This window comes from Bidens hawaiensis, unplaced genomic scaffold, assembly GCF_021521415.1.
Source record: "Bidens hawaiensis isolate Kalapana, Puna unplaced genomic scaffold, B.hawaiensis_p1.1 tig00061513_1, whole genome shotgun sequence".
Lineage (NCBI taxonomy): Eukaryota > Viridiplantae > Streptophyta > Magnoliopsida > Asterales > Asteraceae > Bidens > Bidens hawaiensis.
In genome coordinates this window covers 47,190-58,656 of record NW_027501069.1, presented here as the reverse complement: position 1 = coordinate 58,656, position 11,467 = coordinate 47,190, and the positions used below count along the sequence as shown (strand labels likewise).

The window sequence follows — 11,467 nt, the reverse complement described above, 5'->3', positions numbered from 1 at the left end:
ATAAAAAATAAAATAAAAAATTTTTATAAAGCAATTGATCGTAAGGCTTGAGAATTTAGATTCTTCAGGTCTCGGGTTCAAAACCCCACTCAAGATGGATTTCCTAAGTATGGAACCCAGAATAGACTACCAATGATAAGCCGGAGGAAGATGAGGATGACTTCAAGTCATCGTGCCCCTTATGCCCTGGGCGACACACGTGCTACAATAGCCGTGACAAAGGGTCGAGATCCCGTAGGTTTTCGCAAGTGGTGATGGGTGCGTTTCGAGTATATCTTCCTAGGAAGTCTCACTCAGGTATTGTCCGGCTCCAAACGCTATTAAAAAAATTATAAAATATTTTTTCCTACACAAAGCATTACCTTTTTTCTAAATTTAAAGCATAAATAATGTCCCATTTCATAACTTAACGTAACAGCTATAAATAAATTAACGACGAAACACACATTAACACGATCTCAAAATTCGGTAGCCATTGTTTCCGATTCACGTCACCTTCCAAATTCAATCTCAAAACACCCATCTGATTCTGATGGTTTGTTCATAAAAAGGTTTGATCATAAAAAGGTTAAATACAATTTTTCTGAATCGAACGAATACTCGTCGCAAATTAAAACAGTTGTTGTTGTCGCAAATTTACATTTTTTATAAAAGCTTTTGTATAGGAAAGAATGAAGATCACAGCGTTAGCTGTGTTGAAATGCCACCCGCTACCATCTGCCGGGGCTGATCCGGTGATATTGGCGAATGCCACGGATGTGAGTCATTTTGGGTATTTTCAGAGTCACCGTCCGACAATTTATTGTTTTCGTCGGTAGGACCGTCGCTAAACGCACCCCGCCTGATCAACGCCATACCGTCCAACACGAAGGTAGGTGCTTTCCATCTCATCGAATTTAACTAGGGGCTCGGCTTGTTTATTATTTATTTATTTATTTTTTATGTTTTTTGTAGTTTTTATATATTTTGATAAAAACCTTAAATGAGAATAAGCTCGGGTCGAGCTCTACCATACAGTGTGAAATTACTTATAGATATCCTAAGGAGTTAAAACTTAGAAATACTTTAGGTTAGTGAAGGCTTGACAAGCCAAAACGAGCCTTGCATACAAGGCTCGAGCTTGGGATCATTAACAAAATGAGCTTTATTTGAGGCTCAGGCACAGCTCGTTTCAAGCTTTTATTGATCTGATCTTGAGTAGCTGGCTAGCGGCTAGGCTCATTTGCACCCCTGTAGACATATAATGTGTTTTGCACATTAAGCTAATTGCATATATAATTTTGGTGGCAGAATATAAGGTGCATTCATATAACAGAAATGGGCTATGTGTTGTGGGCTTCATGGATGATCATTATCCAGTTAGAAGTGCATTCTCTGTGCTAAACCAAGTGAGTTCACATAACCATATATTCATATATTCATATCATTATATCATAACAAAACCTTAACAAGTAAACAAAGATCATATGATCTGACTATAAATATTGATCAGGTAATAGATGAATATCAGAAGAAACATGGTGATTCATGGAAGAGTATACAAGCGGATAAAACCGATCAATGGCCGTATCTTAATGATGCTTTAAGCAAGTTTCAGGTATGTTTTATTCTGTGTTGTAAAACTCGCTAGGCTTGTACACGGACATGATAAATATAACATAAAATAATTATTGGATATTATATATATATATATATATATATATATATATATATATGTTAAGACAAGCATAATTCACGTCAAAATAAGTATAATTCATATGAAAAAAAATCATAATTAAAAAAATTCATGTTTTGTTGTTATTTTTAATATTTTACTAAAAAAACAAAAAAATAAATAAATAAATTGGTGGCCGAGTTGACATTGGAGGCCGAGTAATCCTAAGTACCCCGACTTTTGACCGAGTTGGACCTTGGCAAGTAATGGTGGTCGAGTTGGGAAAAAGCGGCAAGGTTGATGTCCGAGGACCTTGGAATCCGACTTTTACAACACTGGTTTTATTGTTCTAATGTTCTAACTCGACGTGGTTATTATATGATCTTGATTATTTTTTCGACGTGCAGGATCCCGCTCAAGCGGACAAGCTGTTGAAGATTCAGAGGGAGTTGGATGAAACCAAGATTATCCTTGTAAGCATCTATTCATTTTGTAGTTTTCGTTAGGGGTGTGCAAGTTGGTTTTGGGCTAAAACCGAACCAAAAACTGAGATGTCGGCTTTTGAGTTTTTAAAAAACCTTTCGGTTTCAGTTTTGACATTTGGGCCAAAACAAAAAGTTGGCTAAAATTTGTAAAGTTTGGGCCTAAATTTTTTGTTGGTTGATAATTAATTGATTGTTTATATATTCGGGTTAAACTATATATTAAACTGTTATAAATTACTTAAAATTTTTAAATCATAAATAAAAATCTATAAGTTCGGTTCGTTTTTTACAAAAACAAAAAACCAAACCATCGGCTTTTGTTTCGATTCAGTTAGTTCAATTTGGCCTTTTTAGTTTCATGCACACCCCTACTTTTCGTATGTTCATATGATATAATGCAGGGCCGTCTCCGAGAATCGTTAAAAATATTTGGGTCGAAGGCGAACAAATTTTGGGCCTTAAGTAAAAGGGTTTTTTTTATTGGGTTCAAACAATTAAAATTTTAAGCGGGCTTAATATAGTTGAGTAATTGGATTTAAACATATATTTAAAAAAAAAATAAAAATATATAAATTTATTATAAAATAAAATTCGGGCCTATCGGGGTGATAAATGATATCTAACTGTTGTTTACAGCATAAAACGATTGATAGCGTTCTTGAAAGAGGCGAAAAGCTTGACAGTTTAGTCGAGAAGAGTTCAGATCTAAGTGCAGCTTCACAGGTGCGTGCTTTCGCGTTAAACTGCATATTATTAATACCACATGGTTATCGAAAATCGGAGATAATAACAGAAATTTATTGGTTGGTTGTGAAACAGATGTTCTACAAGCAAGCAAAGAAATCCAATCAATGTTGTACCATTTTGTGAAGTGGTTATGAACTAATGATTCTTTTAAAATATTAACTTTTGTGAGGTTAATTTTTATGTATTGTTTCATGGTTATATTTAGACATTTATATTCTTGTAACAAGAAAATAATTTTCAAAAACATTATTTGTTTTATAGTGTGGTGATAAGGCGAATAGAGGTTTTTAAGGCGCGCTTTATGTCACTTATATTTTGTGGTTGATTTTTTTTTTCGGTTTAGTATAAAATGTATCGAATCGGACTGAACAATTAGCTTATAGATAGCTTAGACCCTACCAATAGCTTGTTAGTGAGATTTTACCGAGTACGATTGTGTGTTGTTTGGTAACTCGGGATCATATGTGTTGTATACATTACACATATTTCTCACACTAATGCTCGCACACTTAGCTTTTATCCTTCTTTATTTGCTCACACACTTAGCTTTTATCCTTCTTTATTTAACTGTTTACATACTATTTTTTTTTAACAAATATCAAAACCTGAACGTGAACACTCTAAGTGCACATGTGAAAAAGTGTGTGAACACGCTCGCCATATAGTTAAAACTAGGGTTTGGATTATTCTACTTGATTCTCACAATTAGCACGTTAATTTAATTTGTACGTTAAATTTCCCCATTAAAACCAAACAAGCTAAATAAACTGTTAGCAAGTCAAATGCAGACTCAATGCATATAAACTTTCAAGCTTAATAATGAAATGATATAATACAAACACTATTTACCTTCATTATCTTCCTGTAAAAAAAAGATTGATTTATAACATATATATACACATATCATATATGCATTTTAGAGCATACCTTTGTATATAAATCCATCCTTCACCTGCAACTAAACAATATCCTACACCTCAACTATAACAATGTCACTTAATATAACATCTTTCGCGCCAACTTCAGTCACTATTATCGTTACATTTTCCGCACGAAATATACATATACTTTTCAACAAAAGTAAAAAAAAAAAAAAAGTATAAAAACCATTGTTACACATTTCATAAACCATATCAAGCAAAGCCACATGTATAAACTTAGCCATTGGTCCACCGTCGTTTCCGAGCGGGCCGCTCGGGTTTGACCTCTGACTCGAGCCGAGTTTCGGGCTGGGCTGAAACCAAAGGCTCGTTTTCTATCTTTTTAACGGCCAAAGCTTCCTTCTCACTTGGCATAGGAAGTTTAAACCGCTCGCTTCGTTTCTTTAACTTCTCAACCGTGTCCAAATGCTTATTATCTTCCTGCGGTTTTGCATCGTCGATTTTTGTTTCTTGAGGTTTAATGGGTTCTTCAGGAAGCTTTGCCGTAGGGCCGTTATCTTTGTATTTTTTATCGGTTTCTTTTATATCAAGACTGGAATCTTTCTCTTTGTGGCTCGTCCATCTCTCGAGTTTTGACCGCCCTTTTTTGGATTCTTGTGGGTCGTCGTCCTCTGATGAAGCAGTTTCTTTTTCTTTGTGCTTTTTGGATGATTTTCGGGTTGTGTTTTGATCATTGGCCCGTTGATCGGTATTGCCTCTCGAACTCGCCTAATTAAATAGAGTGAAAGATAATATAAAGTTGGTATAACCATCATTAATCTATTGTGTTAGTTCCCATTGAGGGCAAATCTGTCCAGAGTAATCGTTTCTTTTTTGGCAAGAAAACAAGATTAACGGGCTAAACATTAACGAACATTACATGAAATTAGGAGCATGCATGGGCCAGTTTTGGGCTCAAACCAAACCAAAAGTTTTTGGTTTTTTGAAACAGTTTGGTTTCGGTTTTTACAGTAGGTTCAGTTCGGTTTTTACATCAGGGCTGAAAATTTTTAGGACAAAAAAAGGCCCAAAATAATGAATTTGAAAATAAATCTTTTTATTTATTACATTCTTGGACCTAAAATTTTGGGCTATACAATTTATTAATTTCTTATAGTTAAACCAAACCAAAAACAGAAAATTCGGTTTTTGGCCTTTTGAAACCGCTCGGCGCTCGGTTTTGTTTTTTACAATGGGTTCGGTTCGGTTTTGGTTTTACCAGCAGGGATGGAAAACTTTCGGACAAAGAAAAAGGCCCAAAAATTAGAACATAAATATTTTTATTTATTAATAATTAACTGATTATTACACTCCTGGACCTAAAATTTTGGGCTATACAATTTATTAATTTCTTATAAGTTGAAAATTACTTGGAATCAATTTTTTTAGTTATTTCGTTTATGGTTTGGCTATGTTCTGTTATTTTGCTATAGCAAAACCAAAACGAAACCGAAAATCGGTTAAAAAAAAACACAAAACAAACTGTCAATTTTCTTATTAAATTCAGTTATTTCGGTATGATTATTATGATTTCGTGCACACCCTACATGAAATACAACTGCTAAACAAAATATGCTAATTTACACATACCCGCTCACTTCTCTGTCTGCTATAATCTTCTCGGTTCCTTCTAGAAGTTGACAATGAATTGAGAATCGCGCCATCGATTTCTTTATCCTTTTTAAGGGTTTCTTTATGCATACTACCACTATATCCACTTTCATGCCTTGATGATATTCTTTCTTCATTATTAATCTTATTCCCATGTAAATATGCATCTTCCCGCCCTCGGTGTCGGGAAGTCGTTTCGTTTTCAAACTTTTCCCTCCTACTTACCGACTCCCGACCTGTTTCTTTAAACGGGCAATCTTTGCTTGAGGTTCTAGAATCTTCTTTCAATCGAGTATGACCCACCCAAGACTTGTCCTCTCTTTCTCTCTGTCTTTCTACTTTCTCTCTTTGCATATTATCGTAACGGTCGAGGTCGCGTTCACGTTCCCGTTTTCGCCGACTGCTACTTTCTCTATACGGTTCTTCTCGTTTACTCTGCACACCCTCGGGAAAGGTATGATGACGGGCTTGCTTTTTAAAAACAGGAATCATATCTCTATCGTGATCACCCTTCCAGCCACCATTTTCTAACGGTTTCCTTGACCGATGTTCGGATTCCTTTGACCTTTTTCTATCATAATTTTCAGGCTTCGGGTATGACCGATACCCTTGATTTGACTCCCACTTTCTATGGGAATACTGGTCTTCACGGGCCCGGGTTTCATTCACAGGTTTTCGAATGCTTATGCTGTGAATTGAATCCTCTCGGTCATCACCTCTTTCAACAGACGAGTGTTCGGCCCGAGTGATCAGTTTTTGTTTTTTCATTCTATGTTTTGACCTCTCGTCTTTGAGGGTATTTTTGTTACCATCCACGTCTTCTTTAATAGCATCGGTTTGGTCAAAACTCCCATCCTCGGCACTGCCAAGGGTCAAACGAGACGAAGAACGACTATGTTTATGGTCAACACTTTCAGTTGACTCTTCATTCTGATTATTAGGATAAATGTTCGTGTTTCTAGAATCAAGATGATCTTCAACTACGGTTTCTGAAAAGTGTGGGACCCGTTCGCGTGTAACTTCTCGTTTCCTGCCATCATTATAACTTTGAGGTTTATCAAAACGATCACCTTCCGATCCAATTTCATCTTTTTTATTATCTTTTGAAGAAACATCTTCAAGATGCTCAGAAGCATCATCTTCTTGAATGGATTTAGGCTCCGGGGATGGAGATCTCTGCAAGACAATCTGTTTGTTCAAAAAAGAAAACCATTAACTATGTAATTTGGCTAACGGGTCGAAATGGGTCATGTTTGGGTTGTATTATCTGTTCACCTCAATAATAGCATCAGAATCACGCATTCGTGGGGGGCGCGTATCGATAGACGGAAGTCGTTCACTAAAACTAGTTTCCACCTGTATTGCTCTTCCAGTTGGCTGTATTTAAAAAAAAATAGTAATTAGTTTGACTTCCAACATTTTTTTCACAAACATTAGTTACATCCTGTGTGCATGGGTCGATTTCGGCTCGAACCGAACCAAAAACTGAAAATTCGGGTTCTGATGTTTTAAAAATCGTCGGTTCAGTTTGTGTGGTTTTCGGCTTTCACAATGAGTTAAGTTCGGTTTTGCCATTTGGTCTTCAAATTTTAGGTCCAAAAAGAAAAATAATGACATAAAGTAATGAAATTGGGCCTTATTCTTTTCTTAGTTAATGAGTAAGTCTGCAAGTGATTATTACGCATATGGGCCTAAAATTTTTTGGCTACACCATTTATTATTTTTTTTATAAATTAAATAACTTTTGTAAAATAAAGATTATAATCCACTAATTTAATAACAAAACTCGGTTTTTTCGTCGGGTTTGGTTAGGTTTTACGGTTTGCTTCGAGTTTTTCAGTTTTCGGTGCATTCAAAACAGAAACGGAACACGAAATTTGGTTCTTGAAAAAGACAAAACCAAAATGTTGGTTTTGGGTCAGGTTAGGTTATTTCAGTTCGGTTATGTTGGCTCTTTCAGTTATGGGTCGGTTATTTTGGTTTCACGCACACCCTACATCCTAGGGTCTCAAATTATCAAACTTTAACATTAGTGCATACCAATTGCATCCGAGCGCATGCAGGCCCCATTGCCAAGTCACTCTGCACGTCAACTTTTACAATGTTATGGTTTTCGGACAGAATGTCATGCCCGGTTGCTGCTGCGAGCTCTGGTGGAAGATCCGGATCATACTCCTAAAATCCAATAAACAATAAAAATAAATAAATAAATAACAATATATGAGTTGCGAACTGCACATAAACATTGCATACCTGTTCAGTCCTCCCACTTTCATAGACGCGAATTTTGCTTTGCATTGTAGCCTCCAATCGGTGTTGTTCCTACAAACAAAAATATAAAAAATATAACTTTAATTTCACAAAAATATATACAATGGGAGGAAATCTTTGTATCGTCACTCACCAACTGTTTGCAATATTCCTTCCATCTTTCTTCATTCATACCAAAATTAAAAAAATCTGACATGTCAATACCTTGAAGCTTCCATGGTTTTTCCTCAAAACCATCGATATCCACTTCAAATATAGTCCTAAGAAGATAATAATACGTCACAACTCATTATATACTAATAAAATACACATTCGAAGAAGTTAAACATTACTTATGTGAAGGAAGTGTAAAATCAAGTCCACTGCCAAAACCACGACCCGCTCCATTGTTTCCCCAACCCTGCAACCCGTAACCCAGATGAAAACTTTTTTGCATATTCAGAGGAACGTTTTTATTAATGCCAGCTGGATGCCATTCACCTCTACCTCGACCAGCAAATGGTAATGCACCGCCAGGTGGACGAACTTGACCCAGAGCTCCACCCGCTCCAGGAATAGGTGCAGCACCAAATCTCACATACTACACGTTCACATTGGTCCATAAAAGAATCATTATATAAGCTCGGTAATCGGTATAAAATTATAACACAATAAAATGTAGGGCTGTTCAAAAAACTCGAAGCTCGGGCTCGTGGCTCGCTTGATAAAAGCTCGAATAAAGCTAGCTATAAAAAGTTGATTTGAAACATCCTGAGCTGATTTGGATCATTTTTGTAACCGAGCCAAAATCGACCCAGGCTCGGCTTGAGTCATGGCTCGGCTCGTTGAGTCGATCATAACCATTCAACTTCAAAATCGAGCTAGAGCCTAGCTAAGTTGCCTCGTTTAGTTTCGAGCCCGAGCTCGAAACCGCCCTGGCTCGACGCGTGAATTAAAATGCATGAAAGTATAAAACAATTCACTTCAAAAAAAAAAAAGATTTCATTTCATTGATCAATAAAAGGAGTCGGTACAACAACATAACATGTATAATACGTAAAAAGTAAATACATTTACCATCTTTACCATCTTTTTCTAACTAAAATAATAAACACTAGTCTAAAGTACAACAATTTACATGTCAAGAACTCAAGAATCAAGATCATCCTTGTACTATATCACTGACCTTGAACTGCGAATGAAATGAATGATAACCATGACCGCCAACGCCAAATCCCATCTTCTGTACACCCGCGTCGTCTTTTCCATCAGCGCCTTCACCGCCCGCCTGATTAACATCTTCGCCCCAATCTTTCATCTCATCCATCGGTTGATAATTCGGATCCACGTCACCCGTAACAATCACCAAATCATCATCACCGTCCTCATTCAACCCTCCACCGCCTTCCATTCCCATCATCCCGACACCGTTATCATCATTCAACACAATCTGCAAATCATCCTCACTGTCACTATCATCATCATCATCACCCCACTCCAAAACCCGAGCTCCGGGTTCCGATTGCCCCGGAATCACGAAACCCACCTCCCCATCATCTTCAATCCCAAAATTTTCCTCCAAAATCTCGTCTTTACTAATTAGGGTTTCATCTAAAACCCTAACTCCTGAATCCACCAACGGCAACACCTTCTGGGTTTCAATTACACCTTTATTCAAACCCAATTTCAAATCCTTATCATCCAATTCGTCCAATTTTGAGCCGTACAGAATCTCATGTTCATCGCTTGGAACCCTAACGGTGCCAATCGGACGGCTATCCGGCAACGGCGATGATCGTACCGGCGGGAGGACATCTGAGTGCAGATCGCCGAACTCATCATCGTCTTCCATTGGATTATTAAGTTAGGGTTTGAAAAAAAACGGTGAAATTGGATTCCGGGGGTGAGTCATATGGGTTATGTGGAGTGAATCATGACTGGCGTGATGGGTTTGAAGGTGAATTATACGGTGAATTGGGTTAATTTTGATACGGAGTTAGGGTTTGATGGTTTTTAGGGTTAGTTCATAAGCATTAATTTGGGGATTTTGTTTTATTGTTTGTTTGGGTCTTTAATAAGTACAAAGTTATGGTTGGTGGTGTTGTTACGTATTCGGAACTCGAACCGAAACCGAAACTGATCTGGTTTTTATGTATTTTTAAGAAGGAAAATTAAGATAGAAAAGAAAGGAAAGAAAAGAAAATGATATCGTGTTTCCAAGTTTAATGAAAAAAAGAGAAAAGGAAAGAATATTAATCATTTTATGTGTTCCCGAGTAGAGAGGAAGAAAAAAGAAAGTTGCAAGTTTACCAATTTTGTGGGTTACCTCTTCTCTCCTCTCTATATCTTTCCAATTTGGAAAGAAATATAAAGACACTAAAAACCTTTTCTCCTTATTTCTCTTCCTTTCTCTTCTTTTCATTATAAAAACTCTGGAACACCAATTTTGTTTATTTCTCTCCAAATCTTTTCTCTCCTCTCGTTAAATTAAACTCTGGAACACAGCGTTAAAGTCTTTCAAGTTTGATTTATTATTTTACGATGTTAGTGACTTGTGTATTATACGGACGGAAATTAGAAGAATAATATATATGCTTATATATTCTAAGAACTTGGAAAATCTGTATTTATATGACCGGATTATTTTACATATCCATACATGAAGAATACGCCACCTTTTTGGAATTGTTTTGATAATATCATTATACAAAGCTCATTCTTATATCATTTAATAAAAGAGTAAAAACCATTTGATAATACTAGATGCCAATCAATTTAGTAAACTCTTCCCTAACTCCGAGCTCTCGCTAACAAACACGGATTACGATTTCTTTTGTTCAATCTCGCAAGCTTAAGCCTAAAAAGAAGCTGATTATAGCTATTATTATGATTGCGGGTGATTTGGAGAATTCGAAGCAAGGCAACTAATAACATTGAGATGGTTCCACAAAGAGAGTATTTTGATTCATTTGTTAAATTTTCTTTTTGTTGTTTTAGATGAAAATAGAAAGTCTAGCGTTAGTTTGGTTGAGTGGCTACAAATTTTGCTCATGTTTATGTAAGTGTTTTTTACCTTTTTATTAGCACGTCTAGTTTTCTGTTGGCCTGGTCTTTGATTCAATAAGCAATTTAAAAAAAAATAAATAACGTGCGCAATAAATAATTAAATATCATTAAGATGAACACTAAGACAATTCACAATAGCGAATCTTAACAGCACATAAAAACGTGTCTAGTTAGCTACTAAATCAGAGCAATATTTATTATTAAAGAACATCGCACGTTATCAACACCTTTTATACTTATTTTTAACTACCAATTTTTTTGTTTTACTATAATACATACAAAAGTATTTAAATATTCAAAGTCTGAAAATAAAATGTTAAGATAACAAAATTAAAGTTTTATTTAAAAACTTTAAAAAAGGTTATAATATTTTAAAAAGGTTATAATATTTAAAGTTCAGAATTTGAAAACTAAAAAGTTATTATGATTTTGTAATGTTTATAATGCAATATTTAATTTTGGGATACAGAAACTATACATTACAACTACTAATAAGTATAAAAGAAAACGTCGGTGCCGCAAAGCCCCATTGGGCCGCTTTGCGGCACCTTATTGGTCCGTAACATTTTGTTTTTTTTTTCTTTTAATTCTTGTATCGTAACAAACACAAGAAAAACCGACTGAATGCCAATTTTGCTTTTGTTTAAGTTTCAGTACCGTAACAGACGTGATTGAATCCAACCAAATTCATGTGGACTCACCATGCTTTGTTTTAATTCCAGTATCGTAACGAA

The 11,467-nt window shown here is 35.7% G+C and overlaps 1 protein-coding gene and 1 pseudogene across 2 annotated transcripts; one reads left to right on the top strand and one right to left on the bottom strand.

The window, feature by feature from the left end:
* The first annotated feature begins 671 nt into the window (after positions 1–671).
* LOC143603399 (VAMP-like protein YKT61) lies at positions 672–3,057 on the top strand (annotated as a pseudogene). Its single transcript, XR_013148050.1, has 6 exons — positions 672–871; positions 1,291–1,388; positions 1,493–1,597; positions 2,062–2,127; positions 2,776–2,862; positions 2,959–3,057. The product of XR_013148050.1 is annotated as a VAMP-like protein YKT61 (transcript).
* Positions 3,058–3,785: 728 nt separating this feature from the next.
* Positions 3,786–9,567, bottom strand: LOC143603396 (FIP1[V]-like protein). The gene is made up of 8 exons (XM_077080198.1): positions 8,854–9,567; positions 8,021–8,268; positions 7,822–7,948; positions 7,671–7,739; positions 7,458–7,592; positions 6,693–6,794; positions 5,397–6,605; positions 3,786–4,535 (listed from the first exon to the last, which is right to left on the bottom strand). The coding sequence occupies exons 1-8, from the start codon at positions 9,517–9,519 to the stop codon at positions 4,044–4,046; spliced, it is 3,048 nt and encodes a 1,015-aa protein (XP_076936313.1). The 5' UTR covers positions 9,520–9,567; the 3' UTR covers positions 3,786–4,043.
* Between the last annotated feature and the right edge of the window lie 1,900 nt (positions 9,568–11,467).